At 25.3% G+C, this 27,904-nt stretch overlaps 2 protein-coding genes across 4 annotated transcripts in view; both read left to right on the plus strand.

Moving 5' to 3' along the window:
• Positions 1-7,777: 7,777 nt before the first annotated feature.
• LOC126897437 (uncharacterized) lies at positions 7,778-12,433 on the plus strand. The gene is made up of 8 exons (XM_050671018.1): positions 7,778-8,173; positions 8,254-8,380; positions 8,461-8,629; positions 8,696-8,884; positions 9,824-10,068; positions 11,595-11,801; positions 11,864-12,056; positions 12,115-12,433. The coding sequence occupies exons 1-8, from the start codon at positions 8,084-8,086 to the stop codon at positions 12,257-12,259; spliced, it is 1,365 nt and encodes a 454-aa protein (XP_050526975.1). The 5' UTR covers positions 7,778-8,083; the 3' UTR covers positions 12,260-12,433.
• Positions 12,434-16,756: 4,323 nt separating this feature from the next.
• The window catches only part of LOC126897440 (bcl-2-related ovarian killer protein-like), a 34,005-nt gene continuing 22,857 nt past the window's right edge, over positions 16,757-27,904 (plus strand). For 2 of the 3 annotated variants that reach the window (XR_007702104.1, XM_050671024.1), the window contains exons 1-2: positions 16,757-17,137; positions 24,799-24,905. Coding sequence is in view for 1 of the 3 variants with exons in the window: in XM_050671024.1 (XP_050526981.1) it covers positions 17,135-17,137; positions 24,799-24,905 (110 nt within the window). In the remaining 2 variants the exon portion in view is untranslated. The remainder of the gene's footprint in view (positions 17,138-24,798; positions 24,906-27,904) is intronic. The other variant, XM_050671028.1, reaches the window with a different exon arrangement.

A 27,904-nucleotide genomic window follows, 5' to 3' on the forward strand; every position in this document is an offset into this window, starting at 1 on the left:
CAAAAAAAAAAAAAAAAAAAAACACATCATAGTAAAATTAATACCTTCTCAGCTTCGCATCGAAGCTAATATACCAAATGATAGGTAAAACCGTCATGCATCTATAAAAAAAAGAATTATATTGATCTATACATCTTTAAAAAGTTATAGCGTTAACCATGAAAACAAAATTAAGTCCGAAATTTTTTTTTAATATTAAATTTTATTACATAAGCTTTAATTTAAGATATATATAACAGTGTCAGTATTTTCGGAACACTTTCAAAAGTTAAGTTGAAAAAGATAATTTTATGTAATAAAATTGTCGTTTTGAATTCCCCTTTGGGGCAGGTAAAGGGTCAAATTTCTTAAAAAAATAAATCAAATGGTAAGTAAAGAAAAAAAAATTATAATGATTCGGTCATTTTTAAAAAAGTTATGGCAATTTTAAGTAAAAAAAAATGAAAAAATATCGAAAATTAGCGATTTTTAAATTTGTAATTTCTTTGGAGGTTTCCCCAATTTACGGGGAACGAGGGGAATTTTTTCAATTTTTGAGGGTATAGTCTTCGACTAGATACAATTTGTGATCTTTAGATGTATTGTTGAAAGAAATCGGTTCAGTGAGAGCTGAGAAAAAGTGGTAACAGACACAAAAAAAAAATGTAAAATATAAAATCGAAAATTTTTACACAAAAATAGCATATGGTAGCTATTTTCATGGTGAAAACAAAATTAAGTCCGAATTTTTTTTTTAATATTAAAAGTTAATTTTTTGTGAAAAATTTGTCATTTTGAATCCCCTCCTGTGGGCTGGTAAAGGGTTAAATTTATAAAAAAAATATACCAAATGATAGGTAAAGACATCATGCATCTATAAAAAAAAAAAATTATATTGATTTGTTGATTTTTGAAAACGTTATGGCAGTTTTAAGTAAAAAAATTGAAAAAATTTCGAAAATTTAACGATTTTTAAATTTGTAAATTTTTTGGTGGTTTCCCTCATTTACGGGGAACGAGGGAAATTTTTTCAATTTTTGTGGGTAATGACTTCGACTAGATACGATTTGTGATCTTTTGACGTATCATTGAAAAAAATCGGTTTGGTGAGATCTGAGAAAAAGTGGTAACAGACACAAAAAAAAAAAAAAACCCATCACAGGGGGGTCGCGGCACAGTGGTGACGTGGCATAGTTGGATCAAGTATAATGATATCTGATAGTGATTAAAATCACTATCAAAAATAAACGCTTCGATGCAAATCTTTAGATAGTGTTTAATTTTAAAAAAATTGGTGTTTTATTCCAAAAGCTACTTGATCTGCTGGTTCCTTATTAATATCTCGATTAAGATAAAGTATGTCGAATGAAAAAGGGTTTATTAAAAAATATTATTTCTCATAAAAAAATTGTGTGGATCCATAAACTTTTCAATAAGTTATAGCATTATAAAGTTAAATATAATATAAATAATAAAATCGAGAATTTTCACACGAAAATAGCATTCGGTAGCCATTTTCGCCGTGAAGACAAGTCCAGAGGTCAAATTTTTTTTTTTCAAATTAAAGTATATTACATTAGCTTTAATTTAAGATATATATAAAAGTGTCAGACCTTCCGGAACATTTTCAAAAGTTAAGTTGAAAAAGTTAATTTTTTGTGAAAAAGTTGTCATTTTAAATCCCCCCCTGTGGGCAGATTAAGTGTCAGATTTACAAAAAAAATATACCAAATGATAAGTAAAGACATCAAGCATCTATATAAAAAAGAATTATATTGATATGTTCATTTTTGAAAAAGTTATGGCACTTTTAAGTAAAAAAAATTGAAAAAATTTCGAAAATTAGCGATTTTTAAATTTGTAATTTTTTTGGAGGTTTCCCCCTTTTACGGGGAACGAGGGAATTTTTTTCAATTTTTAAGGGTAATGTCTTCGACTAGATACGATTTGTGATCTTTTGACGTATCATTGAACGAAATCGGTTCGGTGAGAGCTGAGAAAAAGTGGTAACAGACACAAAAAAAAAAAAAAAAAAAAAAAAAAAAAAAACACATCATAGTAAAACCAATACCTTCTCAGCTTCGCATCGAAGCTAAAAGGTATAGTTTTTAAACGCATTTTTAAGTTTTGAACCTACCCAGTATAAAGGGAAATGGTTCGATTTAATAAAAAAATGTATGTCAGATGAAAGGGACATATAAAAAGTATTTATTAAAAAAAAATTCTATTGATCCATACATTTTTCAGAAAGTTCTAGCAATATAAATTTAAAAATATAAAATCAAGAATTTGTTCATAAATATTGCGCATTTTTCTTTAACTTTGATGTTCGTTTACACTACAAAGACAAGTCCAGAGGTCAAATTGTTTTTTTCAAATTAAAGTATATTACATGAGATTTAATTTGTGGAACGGTGTGGCCGAGTCGGTAATGCCCTCACGTTCAAAATTCGGTCACGGGCGGCTTCATTTGCCAAGCCAGAGATCATTTCGAGAGCAGAAATTACCTTCTCAGCTTCGCATCGAAGCTTAATCACAGTGGATATTTAACCAAACTACTTTGTTAAAATCCGATTAGATGTCAATTTTATAGTTATGAAAAATTGTTAGAGTACCAAAATTTCGGTAGTTATAACTAAACGTTTTGTCAATATTACAAACAAATTGTTGTCGAACGGATTTTGTATAGATAATAGTATTATTTGTTATTGTAGCGAAAATCTTTGTATTTTCAACAATCTGATAAAACTTACAATATTTTCGGTAGTCAGAACCATATAGTTCGTTTCTATATTAAAAAATATTAATAACTTCCAAAGTACTATTTCAAAAGTTGTTATCGTCCGGTCATTTTCTTAATGGGTTTGCTATCTTATAAGCTAGTTGAAAATGTGTTACATTGAAAATATTAAATTGTCAACCTTATAGGGTATTTATTTTTAACGTACTCTCTGAAAAGCTATTCTTGTGTAAAAAAAGATGGGAAAACATACATAACCTAACGCAACAGAACACCTACCTACCGAGGCATGACTCGTTCTCCACTCAGCTAATCAGACCGCTATCAAATAAATTCAAATAAGTATATGGAACACTTATTCAAATTCTGTTAAGTTATTAGTAAAATGTAAGGAATGTTTCACGCCAATTTTCATTTTACAGGTTGATATATATTTTTTTAATAAATTCATCGATACTTTTGAAAATGAGAATGAGAAACTACACGTGAGAGTTCTTTAAGGGATTTTTTACTTTCATTAAATTGGTGTTAATAAAATAATGCAATATAGATTTATTAATTATGATATTTGACCAAAAATTTAGTAATTTAAGTTATTAAAAAAAAATGTTTGGTCAATTTAAGTGATGGTGCAGATAATCATTCTGTCGTCGCTTTGACGCAGTTGTTCAGTTTCATACTTGCAGTTAATTCTCGGATCGTCTCCATCCGGCAACTTTAACAGTGACACACACCTTGCCCCTTTACTGGCTCCTTCAGTTGTAATGAGGTTGCGTCAGATCGACAATCGGTGTAAAAATCGTGTAAAATCAAAAAGATAAAGTCAACCCTAAATAGCAGGGATAGATGATTTTTAGTCAATTAACTTAAACCGTAATGAGTGACAATAAAAATCAATTTTCATATACAAATGTTTATTTATTTTTATATGCAGAACAAAATTACTCATTAAAAACGAACAATAGTTTTTTCGAGCAATACATAATTTAAACGTAACATAAATGAATAAATTTCTCTAATTATAACCATATAATTAAAAATTAGTGTATTTTTATTGTTTATATATGGAGATCTTAATTAATAAAAACAGATTATTACTTAAAACTTAAATTGAATTGTTTTATCCAATATTTTTTTTTAATTGTTATATAAACTGACTCCTGTCTCCTCGTTATATATGAATCCAAGGTTGATGTATTTTTTTTCAATAAATTCATCGACACATCTGAGAATGAGTGCAGAATGATAAGCTAAATGTACGATTTCATCTTTAGTTTTTTCAGTTTTATTCGATTTATTTCGATACTTTAAATCCAAATCATCATTATCATTAAACACAAGATTATTTGGTTTTAATTTACAATATGAATTTATACATCTTTCAGCAAAAAAATAAGTTTTAGATAAAATGTCGTTAACATTTATGTATGATTTATGCATATCGTTATAATTTGGTTTGAATTCAAATTTATTAAATTCTAACAACATTTTACTAAAATGTCTTAAGAATGACTTTTCGACACATAGCTTTAAATTGTTTATGAATTGTAATGCGCTTAAAAATCGTTTTGTTAGCGTCTTCAATTTTGTGAGAGATAATTCCAAGGTTTCTATATATTGCTTTTGAGTTTCTGAACATGCTTTCCTATGGTTTGTATCAAAATAAGAGTTTAACATCAATAACAAATTAACAAGCCAGTGTACAGTTCTTGCGTATTTATAACTTATCAATTTCGATGCTTTTGATCATTTTATTTCTACGTTCAGTAACAATATTCTCATTTTTAGAATCAATTATGAGTAAATCTTTTGTATCTGGATTAAGATGATTATAATACGTGTTTTCATTGTCGTATGTTCATTTTTCTACCTTAAGAAGTGAATTCAATATATCAACAATGTTTGTCTGATTACACGATGTCGATAAAAAAACACTGAATAAAATAAACGGAAATGTTACAATAGTAAACGATTTCATGATATTTGTAATAATAACAAAGTTGAAAAGTTAATTTTTAATTTTTTTAAAGAACTATTAAAAATGATACTTTTAACTGTTTTTTGCTACTTATAAGAGTTTTAAAATCATCAATTATGTAGCAATTGACATCATATTAATGTTAAGATAAATAAAAGTGATTTATTTTATGTATTTGCTGTAGTATTATTATAAATTTATACGATATGAAATCATATGATTTATTTTATTATTTTATGAATATTTTAACATTGAGTATTTTAGCTTCGATTCAAACCTTAGAATAAATTGGTTTTGAAATGGTGTATAATTATAATTATAATTTATATAATTTTTAAGACTTTTTTTTAGCTTCGATGAGAAGCTGAAAAGGTACTGGTTATGTGATTGATGGTGTATGTTTTTAGGTCTTTCCATAAATATTCTCAGCTCTCACAGGATAAATTTTAATAATTAATACGTCAAAAGAACCCAATTTTAATCTAGTTAAACGCATCATCATTTAAAACTGAATAAACCACCTCAAATTTACAAATTTAGAAAATTATCTCAAAATTAATCAATTGTAGATAATGCAATTTTCAAATTTTTATTTCTGAATTTAAAAACTACTATATCTTATTTAAAAAACACTGATTATAATGAAATTAAAACCGAATAAATTATAGACAATAAACATTCTTTGGATTTACTTTTTATGAAAAAACAATATAGGAAGGAATTGAAAAATACCTCTCATGCATGTAAACATTTTTTTTTCTATTTGACTTTTAAAAAGTTTCCAAAAAGTCTTATAAGTTCTAACCTATATCAAATTAAAGCTTTTAAAATGTATTATAATATTTAAAAAATAAATAATTTGAATCTAATTATAGTGTAATTTAGTTTTAAATACATAATAAATGTATTTATAATTTAATTTTTGATGTAAATATTGGCTATTGTATTGGTTATTTTATTGTAAAAACAATGTGAGTTATTGATCCTATTATCAATATTGTATTATATATTTACAAAACTATATTTCAAATTAATTTTTCGAATTTTTATATTTTTAATTAGTCGATAATATAGATATTGGAAGGTCAATCGGATAAATCAATTACTGAAAGAATTAGAAGAAAATACCAGTGATACTTATTTGATATTTCCTAAAATACCAAGATGAAAGATCATGATTTTGATATTAATTACCAGCATAGATTAAAAATGAATTCGGGTTCATCTCAAATTTTATTAGCTTGGTTATTATTAGTGACAGAGTTTTTCTGATTTAGTTTTTTATTTTGCTCATCACTTTTATTATGATAAGGATATTTATTAAGGCTCATCTAGAGGTACCGCCCTAGAGTCCATATAGGTCTTAATCCGGTCCTGTCAGTATAAGAAGAGAAACAATTACAGGTGTTAAGATGATGTTAATTAGCTTAGGTGAACAGGAAATTAAAAGATGGTCCAATAACTACTAAAAATTATTTTCAACAATTATTTAAAATTAAAACATGGGATATGTTGACAGAGCTGATATAATAATGTCAACTAAAACATTGACCGCATAAATAAAAAATGATACATGCAATTTTTAAAAAAATGTATTTTTGCCAATTGAATAATTTTTTTTGAACTGTGCGATTTTTTTTTTTTAATTATCCTTTGGTAGCATCTTCTTATATTCAAAAATAGCCGAATAAAACTAATACATTTTGACAAATAAAGACTGAATATAAATTATAATAAAAGTATATTTTACACAATTTTGAGTACATATTGTCTACTTACAATTTTGCTTATTAATTAACATTCACATTTTAATACTTATCTTACTTAATAGTTAATCTATTAAGATATTCAATATAAAAATATAAATTGAATAAATTAACATTTATAAAACAAATAATTTATAAAATCATATAAATTTAAACTTTAATGTCTTGTATTAAATATGATATTATGTTTATAATTGTATGAATATTAACATGAATAATATACAAAATAGGTAACGGTCACAAAAATATTTAAGATCTATTTTTAAAAAATGTATCTTAATAAAGAACGTCATCATAAAACATCATATTAAACATCAGGCATAACAAATAAAATTAAAGTTTTTAAAATTTATCATAAAAATAATTAACTTTCAAAGCGTTATTTAGAAGTCGTAGATAAAATAATTTAATTTGATCCGTTCATGGCTCTTTAGTTTATACAAATCCAATTAAAATTGATAACTTCAATTTTCGGAATTAATCAATTAATTGGCACGAAAATATGCACTTTTTTTTTATTATATGAAATAAACAAATTTTCCGATGACGTCTTCTTAATAACTTCCAAATTGAATTATGCTTATAATATTAACAAATTACCCTTAATTTTAACCGACCCTGAATTAAAATCAAAACAACGGGTTTATTTGTTACAAGTGAACAAATATAAGAATTAATAATTTTCACTGTTTTTAAATTCTGTTACTCTAGTGTGATGTGTGTCAATAACTAAAATAAAGTCAATCTAAGGTTCTTATAAATGAGTAGACTAAAATTATTTATGTAAATAATTAACAATTTACAATAATGTGTTTTGTCACATTTTTTTCTGTTTTTTTTTTCAGAAAAATATTGATTAATGATTTGCGTCATCTTTCTGTTTATCACAAATATGACAAATAAACAAAAGGATATATACCTATATATATGTTTTTAATCATATGAGGAGTCAGAGGAAACACTTTAGGAACATAGAAATGATAATTTATTTGTTATGTCAACTTTTAACAAAAATTAAAAAACAAAATATTTTTTTAAATTCAACTTTTAATCTATGATTTCTATCTGACCTAGTTAGTTACTAAATTATAAACATTATTTAAGTAATATTATATTATAATATTTTATTAAAATATTATAATAATAATAAAATAAAAATTCATGTATAATAAAAATACAGACTATACATATTTAATATAGCCTAATAATTAGGAAAAAATACTGCTACTGAATGACCTCGAGTATTTGAGTGAGTAATCCAAGCTGTGTTAGGATTTTGGTGGGGCGATATTTAACAGAAAGCAGATCACACTTCTCGTATCACAATACAGAAACATGTTGTGCTTTAGTACCAACAAATGGTTGTAGCTGCGCAATTGTATTGTAATATGTCAATGCTAATAGATAACAACTTCGGTATCGGTGAATCAAAATATGAAAATATTCAATAAAGCTAAACACATGATTTAACGCTAATGTATTACTGAAAAAAAACTTTTTATTATTACACTAATTTGTATACTTCAGTTTTATATGAAATTAAAAAAAAGTTTGGAAATGTAACGTGTTTGAAGTTATCTTTCCATAAATAATTGTTACCAAGTTTATTAGAAGACTGGCATGGCTAAGGATCCTTTAATTATAAATCATTTTGGTCAAAATTATAGATCTATTTCTAATACTAAGCCAGTTGTTGACATCGAACGCGAGGTAAGTAAAATTCCAATTTTATTAAAAGTACTTTAGTTAATAATATTAAATTTATAAACATTAAAATTGTTGAATAATAGCAGATACCTTTGGGATATCTACGGAATGATGGATCAGGGCTCAATGTATGGATGGCAGCTATATTTGTTGCTGGAGAAATGGCAGGTACTGGTGTTCTTGCGGTACCATGGGCAGTTGTAAATTCAGGTTTAAAATAACTGTTAAAATTTATATATATTTTTTAATCATTAAACTATGTTTACTATTTTTGTTATTGCTTATGACAGGTTGGGTTGGATTTTTATTGCTTATTGCTTTTGCAATAACTTCAGCTTATAGTGGATCAAGATTGGGTGATTGTTGGGCAATTTTAGAAGAAAGATATCCAGAATGCAAAGAAAGTTGTAAAAATCCATATCCTACAATAGCATTGTATGCTTATGGAAAAAAAACGAGGTAATAATTCCATACAAAAATTTCTTTAAATAATTTTCTTTTATTCAAAATAAATATTTACTTTAGTTATTTGACATCAGCTTGTATTCAGTTAACATTATTTGGAGCAGGAACTGTCTATTTGATGCTTGTTGCACAGATATTTCAACTGTTGTTGGAAAATATATTTCCTGATACAGGATTTTGTAGTTGGCTTCTTATATTTTCCTTGGCAATTAGTCCATTGATGTTTCTTGAATCACCAAAAGACTTCAGGTATTTATTTAACTAACAGTTAATTTAGTACTTCATTTTTGAAGTGGGTCTATGCAGAGAGTAAATTGAAATAAATGTATCATGTGTTTTGTATTATTAATTAAAAATTATTTTAATATAATTAAAATGACTATAAAAATATTGATACAACCTATTGCAGAAGTATTACTTTCATTTTTTTAATGGTATAATTGAATTTCCATGTTTAAGAAGTAAAGGCACAAAATAACTACAAATAAAACTTGAGAGCTGGTCAAAAACGGTACTCCATATTTTAAAATTAACAATTATGCTAGAAAAAAAATATATCCTTAATTTCTAAGTTTTATATAGTTTCTAGGTACATTGTGAAAATTTATAATTAACATAAATTTTGTATAAAAAAAAGGTTGATAATTGGAAATTTAATGATAAAACAACTGATCAGTGATATATTATATAAAAAAAAATCAAGACAAAAGATTTCCACTAAATGACAACATATTTAATTCCTTTTCATGTTGAATGTTCTTTTTTCAGTCCATATAAGAGCCATTATAAATTCAAATTTCATTCCCTTCAAGTTGTTTGTAGTAACAGTATAAAAGTTTTATAAAAAGAGATTTACACCCCCCCTTTTTTTTATAAACATTGCTATAATATATTGCTTAATTGAAATGTAAAACATTCTGATGTCTAAAAAATCTAAAATATGACTAATAAATAAGGTGTTGTCTTGGGAAGAGAGCTGTTACAGAAAATTTTTCACTGTCTTCTCCGATTGAAAAAACTGTACTTCTATCATAAAATGTTTTACTTTGGAGGAGTATCATATACCCATAACTCCTCTGTTATTAATTCAGCGACTTGAATTACATACAAAAATCAATTTTATTCTTTATTATTAAACAATTTATTATTTTTTCTAATAATAGTCATGAAAAAATTGTATGTATATAGTTCTGTTGCCATTGGAGCTGTACTCACTACAAGTATTGCCTGTGTGTTTATTTTTTGGCAAATTATAAGTGATGGAATCAGTAATCAAGAACCAGTATTACATCAAGGTCATACATTAGAACAATTTTTTCTGTCATTTGGTACAATTTTATTTGCGTATGGAGGAGCTTCTGCATTTCCAACTATTCAAAACGATATGTTCCAACGTGAAAAATTTCCAAAAAGTGTACTTATTGCGTTTATCAGTAAGTTAAATTTGGAAAAAACGTCTAGCTTAGTTTCTTTTTAATTGCAAAAGATACACCTTTACTAAAAATTAAAAATGTTTATTACTTCAAATCATATTGTAGTACTGAGTGCAAGAAGTTCAAGTATTTTGTTATTTGTTTCTAATAATAAAAGAAAAATAATACATTTTCTTTTTCAAAATTTTATATTGCTGTTTATTAGATATTTTCTTATAAAAAGTTTTGATGTTTTAATAACTATTTTAGGACGAGTTTTAAGTTACAAACGTTGTAATATATAGAATCAGTAGGTGGGTGGAGTAGTAAGCCTTATAAATATACCCCAATATGTATTGTACCCTCCTGCGCTACATACTTCTATGCATTAATATGCTTGTAACTTATTAAGTACTCATTCTGAAATTGTTTACAATTCAATCAAGTGGTATGTAAAAAAAGCTTTAATGAATGACTACTTTGAATTTTTGAAAAAAATAAAGAATCATTATTTTTATTATTAAAACAAATAATAAAAAATATGATTATAGCATAGTTTAATAATACATAAATTATATTTAAAAAATGAACAGAAACTATTAAGTAGAAAAGTTATTAGATTTTTCAAAACATTGTGAATTACTATGTATATACAAAGTGTCTTAGATCTAACTGATAATCTCTATAACTTTTAATATAATTATCATTTTGTTGACATTTTTTAAAATATAATTACTGTCTTCTAAGACATGTTTAAAGCATATTTTTTATTATTTATTATAATAAATATTAATATATTTATAATAAATTAATATATACATTTTTTAAAAGGCATCATATATATTTAACTTGTATACTTGTACTAATTTTTCTGAACTTGTTAAGATTTTATAGTGGTGGATGGAGGTTATATGTAGGTATTCTTCTTTTTATCACTAGTCATTTCCCAACTATACTCTTCCAGCCTAAGTATAAAAATAAGAATGATTTCCAAAGTACTGGTTCAAATGTTATTATCGACCATTTATTTACTTAATTAGATTGTTATCTATAAATTAATCTAGTTAATTATGTATTTTTCCATTTGAAAAACAAAGTTGACACCCATATAAGGTATAAGAGATGAACATAAACAAATATTTTAAGATTGATAAATTGAGAACAACATGTACCTAAAAGAAACCAAACAAAAATTTCTCAACATACTATTTATTTTTCAACAAATTAAGTGATTCATGGAAAATAAATTACCTTGTATATAAGATGTGTTACATGACAGTGATTCATGTGAGCTATTATGGCTCACCATTAGAGATCCTTTAGCCAAAATAGTTATATAGTATTATTTATTTTTAGTATTTATTTCAAGTAAAATTTGTATAAAGTAGCTTATACATTTAAACTATATTGAACTATGTAACAATAAAAAAATTTTGTAAATTTTTAATTTGTTAACAATTCTTATTAATGATTTAAGTTATATAAATCCTATTCATAATGTATAAATTTAATTTAAAAGTTATTTACCCTTTAAATTAATATTTTAGTTATAATGTCTCTGTATTTTCCTATTGTCACTGGAGGATACTTTGTCTATGGAGATCGGATAAATACAAATATTATGCTTTCATTGAATGAAACATGGATTACATCTATTGCTAATACACTTATAGCCTGTCATTTAATCCTTGGATTCATCATAATCATTAATCCTGTATCATTACAATTGGAACTTTTTTTTAATGTTCCTAATAGTGAGTTCAAAAAAACCACAAAATTCAAAATAATCAATAAAATACTATGAATATATTTTTAGAGTTCTGTTTTAAAAGGTTGACAACAAGATTTCTATTATTAACATTAATGATTCTTCTTGGAGAATCAATACCAAATTTTGGCAAATTAGTATCATTGATTGGTGGTTCAACTGTTACATTAGCTACTTTTGTACTTCCATCATTGTTCTACATGAAACTTTGTGAACAAACTAATCCAAATTGGCCAGAAAGGTAAATATAATGATTTATTGCATGTAAAATCATTTTTTCTTATTGGATTAATTTTTAGATCAATCTCATGTCATTCAAAAATGTACATGTGGGAAATAATTATTGTTGGTGTTCTTGGTGGAATGGCTTCAACTTATGCTGCCATAATGGCTATAATAAATATGACATCAGTTACCAAACCTTGTTATTGGAATTGGTTTTAGTCTATATAAACTACTTGATCAATAATTTTTTCTATATTATTAAAATAGAATTTTATGATAATTCCTAACTTATTTTAGTTGTATATATCTATGCTACAGAATACTTGTTACCATTTTTTTCTTATTCGACTGAGTTATATATATATATTATTTAATAAAGTTTCATTAATTTTAGTTGTAAATAATTTTTTTAAAGAATTAAAATACATATCAATTAAACTGAACTTTGTAAATTATTGTAGACATTAATTGCTATTTTTTTTTTTTTTACATTAAAAAAGAATAGTTTCATTAAATGTTTAACAAATTAGTGACTTCATTGTTTCATTTAATGAATACTCGTAAATAGCAAAATATAGGTAATATTAGGCATCATTATATTAAGCGAAAGACTATATGTCATAGTTATGAACTAAATATTTTACTTATGATTATTATTTATAAGAATAATTTAGGGAAAAAATCCATATTTATTAAAAGAGAACTTATTTAAACTATTTATTTGAGAAAGGACATGTCAAAAATATTGAACTAGTAGAAAACAGTAAACTCTATTTTTATGCTACCATTTGAGTATTTTTTTATATAGCTTCAATATATACGTTTTGTCCAATAGAGCGGAAGTAATCGTCGTGTATATATACACAATAAAATCACGGCAGAGTTTTGCCAATAGTTCATTATACTCTTATAGGGTAGCTAAAATATTTAATAATAACAATATGAATAAATATTATACATACATTTATTATTATTATTATTAATTACTATAATAATTTTCATAGTTAAGCTTTAATACCAAACGGAGACGTTGCATATTAAAAATGTCTTTATGAGCAGGAGGACACAAAAAAAGTTTTATGACTGTATTTTACTGTGACTATAATAAAAAAAAAGATCAAATATTTTTATATCAACATAGTTAATTTAATTCGCTCAAAAATCCCATTTTACTAAAAAAATGAAAATTTGTATTACTTTAAAATTTATTTAAAAATTAATATTAACCTAAACCAAAATCTCTCTCAAAACTGAAATTATTAAAAAAATAAAAATCGAAACTCATTCATAACTCAAAAAATCATTTTTGTTTGTAGCCTAGGTTAACTATACCTCTACTAAACATTTTAATATCGTTTTTGTCTTAGTTCTTTACTAATTGTACTATTGTAGTATTCCTATATTATTTTAATTTTAATTTTGGACTATTACTTTTAACCAGTTGCTCATAATAAGTGTCTCGATCGCTCTGCATTTTTCTAATAAAAGCACATTTGGGTAGGTGCATGACACATACATGGTAATCCACGGAGGGGCTTACCTTTCCAAAAAAGTTGCCATAGGCCCCAACATTTTAATAAAATTTTATGTATTTTCATAAAAAGAAAATTGAAGGTGATGAAAAAATAAATTTAACTCTACTTAAATATTTTCATAAATTTCAATATGCATGAAATTTACTGATTTAAACATAAATGAATAAAAACACATGGTTTAATTTAGAACTAGTTATAATATATAAGCGCTAGAACGGTTTTCGTTTAAACAGATTTTGGCTCAAATTACAGCACCAAATCGGCATTGTGAAAAGTCTTAGTTCCCGCCATCCTTTAAAATATTTTAAGGGAAAATTAAGTAGTATTATATATAAATACTAATTATTTTATGAAATATTTTCTTGTATTATTGTGAGTGAATACATTGTTACCGGTGCACAGTGTTCATTTGACTTTAAACGTAATAATGTTTTTGGTTTTCAATTATTGTAGTTGATATATTACAGCTAAAAAAATATAGTATGCTATTGTTTGTTAATGAATAGATAGAAATAAGGTAATGTACATTATTTCGAGCGAAGCGAAAGAACATCTGCTTGACTTTTGAAACTTGCCTAAGTTCAAAACACTATTCACGTCTATGTTATTAGATAAGAAACATATATCTTTTAAAATAGTTTTTATTACAAAATTAAGTTTAATCTACAAACTATCAAATGAACTTCGTAATTACTTTATTGCGCGAACCCTCAAAAAAGCGTAAAGCTATTCTTATATAGTCTATTTCTAAAAACTTATTTAAACTAAACAAAAATGTCAAATAATTTCATCTACATTTATTATCTTCTCATTACCTAAAAACTAAAATACGTTGATAAGTCAATCACGAGTGGTAAAATATCTTTGCCCTTGTTGAACTTTCTCTTTAGAGTACCCATACGTATTTATTTCACACTTATATAAATATTTTTATTCATAGTTACACTAATTATGAATTGATTAATAACCTGCACATAATTACTATGTAAAGGCGCCTTTCTTACACCTCAAGGATACAGATCGAATCAATAGATGCTACAGGTAATTGTTGAGTAGATACGAATATATTTACCTGTCGATTCGTGAATAGATGACACATATGCCTTATGGGTAATAAAAATCGTACCGGAGAAATTAAATTATTTGCAAATTATTCTATGGCTATGGAATTGCACTTTAAATTATAATCTATGGAGAAGGTGTTTAAAAGTATTATATATTTTATGTAGTATCTAGTTAATGATCTTGCTAACCATTTATCTCAATTAATAAATAACTATTAAAATTGTAGTTAAGAAAAAACATGACCCGAGGATCTAACTGATGCGGTCGAAGATTTTTTTATTTTTTATTGTTGATTGTGCATATCAAATGTGCATTTCAAGTTTTACTTCACTATTTAATGAACGGTTATAATAGATATGTAGGTAGGTAAGTATATGATTTCAGAGATAACAAGAACTATCAACTATAACATGATTCCTTGTGCCCGTGGCACAAGCCATGAAATAAGCAGATAATTTTACCGTTTTACTGAACATCACAAATTTCTTATGTTATCTAAATTAAAGAAAATGATAATTAACTCCAGTGATTGAATATAAAAAACAAGTATAATGCATTCAATAAATACGCATAACAGTGATTTTGTTGTGTATTTTCGGCCGTAGCTAAGTAATTACAAATATTAGGTAATTTTTGTTCCATAAATACTGTACGAAATTAAAAGGCAAACAACAGAAATTAAATAAACAGAAATATATTTTTCTTTATTAAAACAACTATTATAGAAAAATGAATTTTTAATAATTTTATTAGATTGAAAATAAGTTACAAAAAATATTAAGAGACACCAGAGACAAACTATCACAAATTATTTATATACGCTCACACGCTTTGAAAATAACGTAAAACTACTGTTCAATGGTTATTGAATAAAAATTTAAAAAATAGTTTCGACACATTATCAATATACATATATACAACAGTAGTTTCACCTCATTTTCAAAGCATGTGAGCGTTGAAGTCTAAATTTCACCAGAAATTAGGGATGTGCTTTTTTTGGTATTATATACTGAGATTTTCAATTTATGATCTCATTGCCTATTTTTATACATCATCTTTCTATGACATAAGCAGAAAACAAAAAAATATACACATAAACATGAAATTAAATTCGACTCTTATAAATATTAAATCGATAAGAAAATTCATAAGTTTTCTAAACTAATACATTGAATTTTAACATTTTTACAGTGTTCTTTGTTACAATGAAACTTTTATTCGGTAAATACATATCCTTTCCCTGGTTGAAGTTAAGAAAAAAATGATAGGTATCTACGAGGTTTTAATAACCGAGAACTACTACAAATGTTATGTTATTATATATATATAAACAAATTTACACATATCAAAAAATATTTAACTTAACGTAATAAAACGTTTAACTGAATAAGAATTCTAGAGAAAAATAGTGTTTATCATTTAATATGCCATAGCAGCAAATTAACGTTGAACAAATGATATTCCGATAAATGAATTAAAAAAAAAACTTAACATTTCACTAACATAACATTTTTGTTGTTAAACATAATATGTTAATGAACCCAACCGTATTATAATTACGGTTATCCCATAAACATAATATAAAACGTTTGAGAATTTCAAAAAAATCTACATTAGTTGAACGTGTAAAGACCAACATAATTGCTATTTATATTAAAAAAATATGTGTAAACTTTCAAAATTTCGGAAAAATTATCTTTTATTTTTTAATTGATCAAATTGAAAAACTTAATGAACTTTTCAACTCCGATTGAGTCAATAGTGTAAGCCTTAAACCAGTCCGGTCAATAATTAATTGTAACTCGTACGAAAATAACACGAGATCAATAAGGTACTTTTACCTCGCTAATTGTGCCAATTTCAATTGCTAACTTTTTATATTTTGCGCGGCTAATATCTTAAAAATCTAACTGAAGAGTTCCGACCACAACTTGGCGCAATACACATAAAAAATCAACAAATTAACGGATTGATCATGCAAGCTGAACGTCACTACAGCGTCACGATGATCTGCCGTTGAGGTATACAGATCCGGGTGACTTCTTTGGTCTAGTAGCGCCCACCGTAACTATTAGCGGCAACTGCAAACGGAGTCGGCCGCCGTGTAGTTGCAGTAGCCAATAGGTACGCGGCTTGCTCAGGTGCCCCTTACCCGTATGTGTATTGATGTTGTAACTAGTGCGGGTACGTATTTGGTAACAGGTGTTTCGATAAACGCACGGAGGTCGGCGTTAAGAATAACAAAAGTGTTTTTTCGAAATCGTTTTTCTTTGATCTGAATAAGTTTGATTATTTCACGTAATCGAAAAATCCAGACGATAATAGAATTAAAACAGTATCATTGTCGACATTGATTGGTACAATAGTGAGTAACAGAAATTTGAATGAACAGACCATCGAGTACCCAAAAACAAGGCAAAGAACTTGCAAATACTCGAATTCAAAAATCAATCGGCGAGGTTATCATCTAGACATTTCCCAAGACTTCAGTCGAATGGTAAGTAAGAAATCTAATCCGTTTAAAAGTAACGGCCGATCTATTAGCCATCACATCATTTTGTTTATTATCACAGCAAATCAATTAAGCATTAACTGACTAGATGTGTTGCAGAAAATATTTAGAAATTATTGTTCTGGCCAATTTCATAATTTCTTTAACAAAAATTTTAATGAATCTGAAAACGATTAGCACGCGCATGATTTAATATGATATAAAATAACCGAATAAGGTGATAATTGATATTAGTAAATAATTTTCATTTCAAAAACACATTAATTAACCAGTCGTGTAGAAAAAAAAAATTATTTTTAGAAATAATATCTAAAGAACACTTCACGTGTAATAATCGATGATGTTTATAAATTAATATACTACATAAACCTACTTTCTACATAGCAATATATTAGAAATAGTTATAAATCAATCTTGTTTTGACTTCAATCAAAGCCTTACTGTTGAGTTCGACTATCTAATTATAGTTTAATAAAATATTCACGCCTTAGTACTCTGCATAAATAACATTAAATGAAAAAGAATCAAGTATACAATCGGGTTAATCAATATTTGATTTTTGCCAAATTTTTCGTAGGTACCAGTTTATAAAATTCCAAATACTATTTTCTTTCTAAATTATTAAATATATTATTAATATCTATATCTAATATAGATATAGATTATTATTTTTAAATATTTTAACTTATTAAAAATGGTGTATTTATACAAAGTATAAATAATCAAGTGCAATAATTGTATACCTTACTTCGTTAATTTATTTTATAAAATAAATATTAATAAGGACAGAATTAATTAGTTTAAAATTAACTAATTAAATTTGAATATTTTTGTTTTAAATCTATCCAAAAACTATCAATAACAACTAAAAAAAAAATGTTTAAACAATTAAAACAGTTGTTACATAACCAAAAAGTTTATATTAAAAAATGTAGAATAACAACATCAATTATTTGTGATCAAAATAAATATTGTTGTCATCATAAAGAATGTGAAAAACACAATTGAACTTAAGATACTAAATCGATTATTTGATCATTAATTAGGAACGTGCATATTGTTTTAAAATCGTCAAGTCATCTAATCGTATTTTGGATTTACATTACAATAAATACTTTTGCAGAACATGGTACAGCATTAAATTTAATTTCCTGTAGCTTTAAGACAATCATTTTTTTACGTAAGTACTTGTGTCTTTTTTCTGGGTGGTACATCATAAATAATACAATAGACATAGCGAATATTATAATTTATAATTAATAAATCGTGCTGAATTTTGGCAAGTGACGTTGTATATCTTTACCAGAACTGTGTTTACTTGGAGATACGTGTTTGTCATTTTGAATAGTACAAATGGCTGTGACAATTATTTTCTTATTAAATTAAATATTTGGAGTGAAAATTATAAATTATAATTATACCTATGATTTCAATTTGATATTATGCGCATAGATATGTTATAGCAAAACAATTTTTTTTTTTGGTAAATTCACGGTAAATAAGTACTAAAATAAAAGTTGATCGATTCTGGTAAAAACCAAATATTACTTTAAATGGGAACCGGCATTAGTAAAATATTACTAGTTTTGTACTAAGCGGTTACCAATTGTCATATAGATCATATACGGTAATATGCGATTATGGAATATAATTTAGAAAAAAAATTAAAGAATCAATAACCGTTATAACTAGTTATTTTTTTTTTTTGGTTACCAATAAAAACCGGTTTATAATAAAATAAAATTTTGAAGAAATTAATTTCACACACCAAAAAATAATTCAAGGGTGGTTTTGTAAGGGAACTTTTTACAATTCTTCGTCCCAAGTGTATTTTTGACTTAATTACTTTCTTCGTATAATTGACATGAAATTACTACTATTCAATGGTACGGTAAGGATTATGTTCTGAGGTTGTATACAAGAAAATCTTTCACAAGTTACCCTTTCTAAACGAAAAAAAACTATTTTCACGGTGTAAGCATTTTTGTTCTCACGAAATCTATCTCCTCACGCCTTTGATTTTGTTTATTATCATATAAATACACTGTGTGGTAAATGTTAGGTCAATTAGAATAACGTAAAATATAAATTAATTATGAAGACGCATAAATAAGGATAAGTAGGTTACTTTGTTTCAGTTTTGTCAAACTAAAATATTAAATAAATTGGTACAAACATTTTTAATGTTTACTTATTTGGATAATTAAGTATGCTTTATATTTTTGTATTTATAATTTATAATAAACATTTTAGGCGTATAAAAATGTGTTTTCAATTACAATTTCATCTTTCAACACATTAAATTATTATTTTTGTCTTTAATTGGTTAATTTTAAGAGGTTATCGGTTTTAATAAAAAAAAAAAAAATTTAACGTGTTGATTGTTGTATACATGTTAATAATTTAAAAAAAAATATATATATATAATTTCTTCTTTTTTTTTAAGACCAAAAAAAAAAATGTAAACTACTTTTTGATTAAAAAAGGCTTGTTTCGAGGGAAAATTGTTAATCGGTTTCAAGCCGTTTTACTAAATCTAGAAACCAAAAACCCAATGAAATTAATGGAACTCACAGTTTAAATATTTTATAGCTAATAATGTTTTTTTTAATTAAGTTGACATGTTTCACTTTAACACAAGTGTTTAATTATAACCTTGGTTTGTTATAAAATATAAGTTTTAGCTTCAATCTAATAGTCGTTGAAAAAATAATACAACATGCCATGAATTTATTTACACTCATTTAAAATAATTAAAATTGCAGTTAAACACAAATTAAATAAGTTCAATAATATTTTTGCTGTATTAATTGAAAATGTATATCGTTACTTTTCAAAACTATTTTTAAGTTCGAAAACTATGCAAATTACAACAATACTTTCACGTTGTTTTTTTCATTCATAAACCATAAATTTACTAGCTTCATCGTCAACATTACAAGTACAGACCGATACCACTTGTTTATACAAGTTAAATAAAACCACAAAAAACTCTTTGCAATAAAAAAATTACAATTGCAAACTAAATGTACATGCTCACGACTAATTATGCAGTAATGTTTTAATAATGCGGGACATCGCAAGTAAAAACTTAATGGTGTATGAATGTGTGTAGTAATTAATTAACCAAGTATTATTTCAATTTGCCTATGACTAAATACAAGTAAAATAAAGGGAGAGTTTTTTCTAAGACGCTTGTTCACAGAAAGAACATTTTGTGTTTCGATACAACTAATTCATAGTAGTCTTACTGATATAATAGATTTTTTTACCTCAGCCCGTTGACAAGATTCTTAAATGATTGGCGATATTATTGATGACTATATCACGCGTTACAACAGACTACTAATTAGTGGTATAGAGTTTGTCGAAATACAAAAATAAAAAACCTTCACCTCCAGAATATTAACGTCTTGAATATTAATGCGAATTACAATATATTACAAGAATTTGACGATGACTAGTGTCTGAAAATCTTCCGTATTGCTAAATATGTTACAAGTTACAATCAGTTACATACAGTGTATGAATCGATGGTGATAATTTTAGCGATTAATATATTGACGACATGTTCATTATATAAACTGAATAATTTTTTATGTTCTTATTGAAATGATTATCTTGTAATCTGACAACGATTGACTACAACTACACAAATAGAATATCTTCAATGAATAACAAAAACTAATGGAAAATAAAATAAAACTATTACCAAGAGAAAAACTGCTATAAAATAAAACAATGAATGAAAATTGTAATTTTTTAAGGGATTTAATTAGCTACTATTGATATCTATTTTTAGTGCTTTTATAGAACAAATTCTTTGAATATATAACATAAGAATTTGAATATTTTCAAAAAAAGTAGTCATAAAATAAGTAAAAAAAACTAATACAAAATCATAAAGTATACTGGTAATAATATCAAGAAAAATAAATAGTCAACTACTATCGTGATTTGTTATTGTGCTAAAATACATAAAAAAAAAGTGTTGATAAATAACATCATACGGTAGTGGTTGAATTATGTATAAGCTCATTTATTCAAATCTAATGTATTTAATTAGTCAATTAAAAAAAATACATTGAGATAAATAATACAAAGTATTATTTATCGAAAAAAAAAATTAATTAATATATTTGAATTGTATTATAAAGCAATCATACCATTTCACAAGCAATCTCTCACAAGGATGCACCTAAAATATAAAGCTTAAATTTATTGTATTGAGACTAACTAAACAAATTGAAACACTGAGGTTCATTCTTTAATTTATCTTGAATTGAATTTTGGATGTTAAACCAAACCCAAAAAATAAATTTTATTATTTGAAATTAAAAAAATAATAAGTTATACGTGAAATTATATTTTATAATTTATGTCTACGCGTCAGTTGTAAATTACTATTATTAAGAAATGGTAATTTTACTTGTTTTGACTGACGATGACAATACATCTTTAAAATGTCACCAAGTATGATATTAATAATATAGAAATAAGTTTTTACTTTACAAAAGCATTTTTATCACCTAGTAAAAATAATGCAACTAGCACCTAATAACAATTCGTAATACTATTGAAATATTTAATTGAGTGAGTTTATTTTTAGTGTAACTAATTAAGCTACTTTTATAAAAGTAAAACACCATAAAATTTAGAATACAGGCGGAACTTCATAAATACTAATCATTATCATTGTAAACGATGTTTTATTTCACTTTAAACTTATGAAACCTTGTTTTATATTCATTGTCTAAGACATTGCGAATTGTCAAATATTATTATATTTCAAGGTTTTGTACAAGTGGACAAGAATTTTTAATTATTCTGTTTAAAACTGTCAGCCAACAGTACATACTCAAGACATTCAATTGAATAATTTTGTATGTGATTAAAACGTTCAACTGAACACTATGAGCTTAAGGGTTTATAGCACACTGATCAAACTAATTAGTACAAAAATCTTTTAACCGGATCATATCATTGACTGTAAAAGAGACAAGATCACTGTGGTAATTTCAAAGTACGTAGACGTGACTTATTATATTATATCCCACAGAGATTAGATTATACCGCAATGCTTCAAACAAATTATTTACTGACAAGTGCAAAGTATTAAGCAGTTATATATTACGGAGAATATATAATTGTTCTTAGAGACTGACATGCTGATAACAACGCAAATTATAATATATTGTAGTATACAAATAATTTAATTAAAAAAAAAAATATATATATATACACATATTAAAAGTAAAAGTACATTCACCAAACTTCAATTTATTAGGTACGTAATATTTCATGTTTAAATAAATAGTACTGCGATAAAATATTTTCAAAATTTTACTTACTTGCGATTGCGATGATATGAACGTACAAGTTCAAAATATTAAGCGTTAACATTTACATAAACGTTAAGTAAATTATCTATTCAATTCATAGGTAATGAGAAGAAAATTAAGAAAAAATATAAAACTTTTGGTCTTTGTGTTTTATTTGATTAGAAATATACAATATTTAGAAACATTTGTTTGAGAATTTTTCAGTGTATACATTATAAAAATAACATGGTGGACTTACGTTCGAATAACTAGAAAAAAGGAGAGGTATTTCAGAAAATTCTTATCAGGTATTTGGTTATTACTTAAAAACATGCGAGTTAATTGTTTGAATTGGAACTTCACTGGACTAAAGTTAATCCAAAACTATTTTTGAATAAATTTTTTACAAAAATAATATTAACCAAAATTCGTAACACACGCACTACATACTACTGACAATTTTCAAATCTATTGCTGAAAATAACTGCAATTACATAATTAACGTATATTGCTATCAAGTAATACTCAACAAATAGTTTGTTTATGATTCAAAATAACAATTTAAAAAATCACAAATCTTTCCATGCAGTGGACGTTTTATCTATTTAAAATATTTTCTAGTTAGATTATAATTGTTTTAATAAAATATTTTACTTTCAATTTATCTTACAAAAGAAATCAATAGCGTTTCATTGTAACGTATTCCACAGAAAACCATACACCGGAGTTTGATTATTATAATAAACTTGAATATTTGATAAACGAATAATAGTTAATGTGGCGTTTAAAATACACTGATGTGAGTGTTTTTTTAAAACTTCCATATAATCAAACTCATATTTCCCTAAAAAAATCATATTATATATATATATATAAATATATTTTTTTTTTTCTATAAAACTGAATTAACAATTTTTGTACCACATTCAAATTGCTCCAACAACAAAATCCATTATAAACATTTCACTTACATCCCTTGCATTCCAAGAGAATTTAATCTATTAGATATATGTATATTTCAATAGTAATACCATTACATTAATAGTATACGGAATGAGGTCTAAATATTATTAGATCAATAGATTTTATTTAATAACATTAGATAAACAATTTTGTTATATTTTAAACTGTTTACTTATGTATTAAACAGGTTCATTTTTTTAAACATGTTTTTAAGAACCCTGTTATTATGATAACAAGTATATTAAGTATACCTACAAACATAAAGTTTATAAATCGGTCCCCATACTTCTATTATGCATAAAGTAACATTATCAGCCCGTCACTTCTCCATATTAACGTAAAATTAATAATATACATAAAAAATGATGTTTGCTATTAAAGGATCTATTTCTTTATTTATGACAATATTATATATTAATATAACATTATAAATTATTTTTCACTATTTTTATTAAAATTAATTTATCTACTCAACTAATGGTGTATAGACAAGAATTTAAGGATAATGTTTTCATTTTACTTGTAATTATCATTTAAATTTACCGTAAAGAATAGAATATTAGAATTTTAAGAATTCTTGAAGATTTACTTTTTGACAAATTATTTTTCTGCACAATAAAAATTAAATTTTGTGTTTATTAAAATATATTCAACTTATCTACTATATTTTTACATTTTTGTTTTATAATTTGATATTTTTATTTTGATTTAATAAATCAATGTCGTATATTAAGGCGAAGTTGAGTTATTGTAAATGGATTTTTTAGATAAATGCACAAGTTTTTATTTCGAACTTAAATTTAATACGATAGCAAGACATTTAATGGCCACAATTTTTCAATTTAAAATAAAATCTACTGAATATTCTAAAAGAAAAAATAAATATACAATTATCCCATTTATTTATATTATTCCGCTTCATCCTATTTGTGATAAGTATTTTAAAAATACGTAATTAACATATTTGCTATATGAGCAAATTCATTGTATTCTTTATATAAAATCTTAGAATTTGTTAGGTCATGTAGACCTACGCCGCCTATCCACCCTCTCTTCTGTAAAACACACAAGAACAAAATTGGCACTCGAAGATTTTTTTAATCGACAGATTTTAGTAGGTTTGAAATATTTTATTCACTTATTACTGAATAATATTGGAAAAAATAATCTTTTACAGCTCTATTTGGCCCCGCTTTTACGACTGTTTTTTTTTTATTGCACATTTTAAATATTTGATCAGTGCGATTCTGATATTATGTATGAATTACTTTAATTGTATGAATACTCTTTTATTGTTATGTAGTACTAAGTGCTACATTTTTTCACTCTAATCAGTAATTTGTTTATTTTGTACACATATAGACAATAATTATGCCTGGACAACTTTCTGTATGGCCTATTTGCTTTTTCAATGTCAGTAAACCAGAGATTGATGACAACATCAAGAGTTATCGTACATCCCTAATCAGGTATACTTAAGCTTTTCTTTTACATTCATTCATAAGTCATCAAACCATTGTTTTTTCATAATTTACTAACTCATATCATTATGGAAACCAAAAATAACCACAGAAAAATATACAAATTGTATTTTGTAAAGTTGAAGAAAACAACATATAATGCCTGCTGTTGCATATACTTGTAGTAACTATTAACATTATATCAATTATGTTAGTTAAAACAAAAATTCTATTCAATATGCTCGGCTTGAACAAAAAATTATATCCAATATAATCGCTATAATTGGAATCATTTCTAATCTGACACCTTGGAAAATTTTAAAAATAAAATAAAAATTTAACTATTTAAATTTTACTTGAAACTGGAATTTTTTTATTGAATTATCCTACATATTAATTTGGAATTAAAATAGGAAAATACAATTTTTATTTGTGTGTAATATATTTCAATATTAAATTATTTAAATCGTAGTTGATGCTCTTTTTTATTTCTGAAAGCTATATGGCTAATTCCTTTAAAATACAAACAATAACTCTGGCAATTCGCTTAATGATTAAGCGCACACGACTCAAGATAGTTTGACTGAGTGATTATATCAGTAAAAGTAAAACGTTTACTTTATGGCAAACAACTCGCCTTCGACAATACTGTGCGCAATACAATGTATAATGACAGGCTAGAAGACTAATGGTTTGCTATTATGTTGATTTTTTTTTAGTTTATATTATTACATTTAATTGCTAGTCAAGCGCAGTAATAATACACTTGTGAGTGGGTCTATTTCTTATTTTATTGTTTCGAAATACTTTTAATTATAGTTTTAACTGAACCCATCAGGGTTGTTACATTTTAAACACAAAGTGTTTAAGACACCAAAAATTTCAAAAATTTACATTTATCTTATGGGACATTTTAAATATTTTAAACTGTTTACTTATGTTTTAAACAGGATAATTAACAACCCTGGATCCCATTAAATTATTTAAATATTGATAAGTATTCTAATATACCATTGAGTGAAATTCATTTCAATTATGTGCAAGTAGTATTGTACAAATACCAAAATATTCCAAAATTAGCCCCTATGTATTTATATAGGGACTAATTTTAATTAGAAAAATGTCAGGGAAGGAGATATCAAAAAAGGTCCTACAAATATTTTGTTGAAATTGCCTATGTCCATACACACACGTGTTCAGTATCTCATCCAGGGAAGTTAAAACCCCTAACCCCCTACAATTGTTTCTAAATTTTAAATAATGTTATATACATCAAATATAAAAATTAATCGGCAATTAACATTAAAAAAAAGTTGTATAAGTAATGTATAAAAATAACACATACAATATATCATTATATACAATAAATATCACTCTAATTACGTGTAATATATTTGTATGCAATAATCATTAAAGTTGCTCTTAATTATTGTCAATAGTGTTATGGTTCAAAATTTGTAATATTAAAACGAACAATGCAATTTTTCTAATCTATTTTATTATTCGTATATAATAAGAATTGATTACTTTTGGCAAAAATTATTTAAAGATAAAAATATAATTAAAATATTTTTTAAAAACTAAAAATTTTTATAACACAAAACGCATATATAAGTATATGTTTTGCTATTTGTTTGTAATTTTTATTTTTTATCAATACTTTTAATATATTTTTAATTTCAATTAAAATCCACATGTCCTTTATTAAAAATTAATATATTGTTAACTTTTTTAATATTTATTTGGCTTTATACATAAAGTATTATTTTATAAGAATTGAGAGTTGAAGATTGTATTGGCATTTTTCATAATTTATAAGATAAAGATTTATTACTTTCGTATGTAATCAAAGAGTTACTAATAATTATAATAATTTATTTTTTATAGGGAAAATGGGTATCGAACTAAAAATGCAAATTCTATAAATAAAGATATTAAAATGTACAATATTAGTCAATTTGTTTTAAAAAATAGCATTATGATAGTATACATAAGTGTTGCGTTCATTTAAACCTTCTCGAAAGTAATTTTCATATTAACATAAAAACGAAGCGCCGTTTGTTATTTTAACAAATCTCATTTTTTACAGATTTACGAAACCGGTTTCAGCGCACGTACCTATGTAATTAAAGTCGTATTTTTCGTTTTTATTTTTACAATTATACTTCTGTACTAGTTAGGGTATAATAATCTTATCGGAGTTCTGAAAGAGTAGCCGACGTGGACATGTAGTGTAATGACGTAATTTGAAGAGATTTTAAAGTGGCAAAATTTCTCAATTTATTAGGTAAAAACGATGGCCAAGAGTTCCGCAATAACTCAGAGTTGGTCTAATATGCGCACGTCTTTAACATAATCTAGAAAGGTTGCCATTTGTACCAGCCCCCTTTTGGTTAAGAGTAAAGGTACGACCGTGAAAGACGTAAAGAGCTCAGCAACCTCTAAATACTAAAATTAAATAAATATCATATAAAAATATTTTTTTAGAGAGGAAAGTTATGTAATTAGATCTCCCAAGCATTTTACCCTAATTGTGCGTATACCTAAAAATTTTGTATTGGAGACATGTGAAACATAATTATAATAAATTCTAATAATGTCAATCCTTTACACGAGCTTTTCTCAGTGAGACTTAGCAATCTCAAATTTAAAAATAAATACCCAAGAAAAAAATTTTGTTAGTTATCAGAATTAACAACGGGTGAAGTATTGCACCAGTACTGACAACTGACCGAGCAATAAGGATATTAGCGTAGTAAAGGCTGGCTTCATGTCTAAGCACTTTTCTGGTACTGATAGCTGCTAATGCGCCAGTACTACCAACATTGGTGCATTATTGTATATATTCCCAAACAGCAATTTTAAATAATAATTTTATAAATATATTATTTAAAAAAAATACTGCCTGGGTTGTAAAATTTGAATAAATTATTTGAAAAAAATTTATTAATAATAATGTTTGCCTTTAGTCATAACTAAAGACCGGATTTATTTGCATCTAAAAAGTT

The sequence above is a fragment of the Daktulosphaira vitifoliae genome, unplaced genomic scaffold (assembly GCF_025091365.1).
Source record: "Daktulosphaira vitifoliae isolate Bord-2020 unplaced genomic scaffold, ASM2509136v1 Scaffold_2, whole genome shotgun sequence".
In the NCBI taxonomy this organism is placed as follows: domain Eukaryota; kingdom Metazoa; phylum Arthropoda; class Insecta; order Hemiptera; family Phylloxeridae; genus Daktulosphaira; species Daktulosphaira vitifoliae.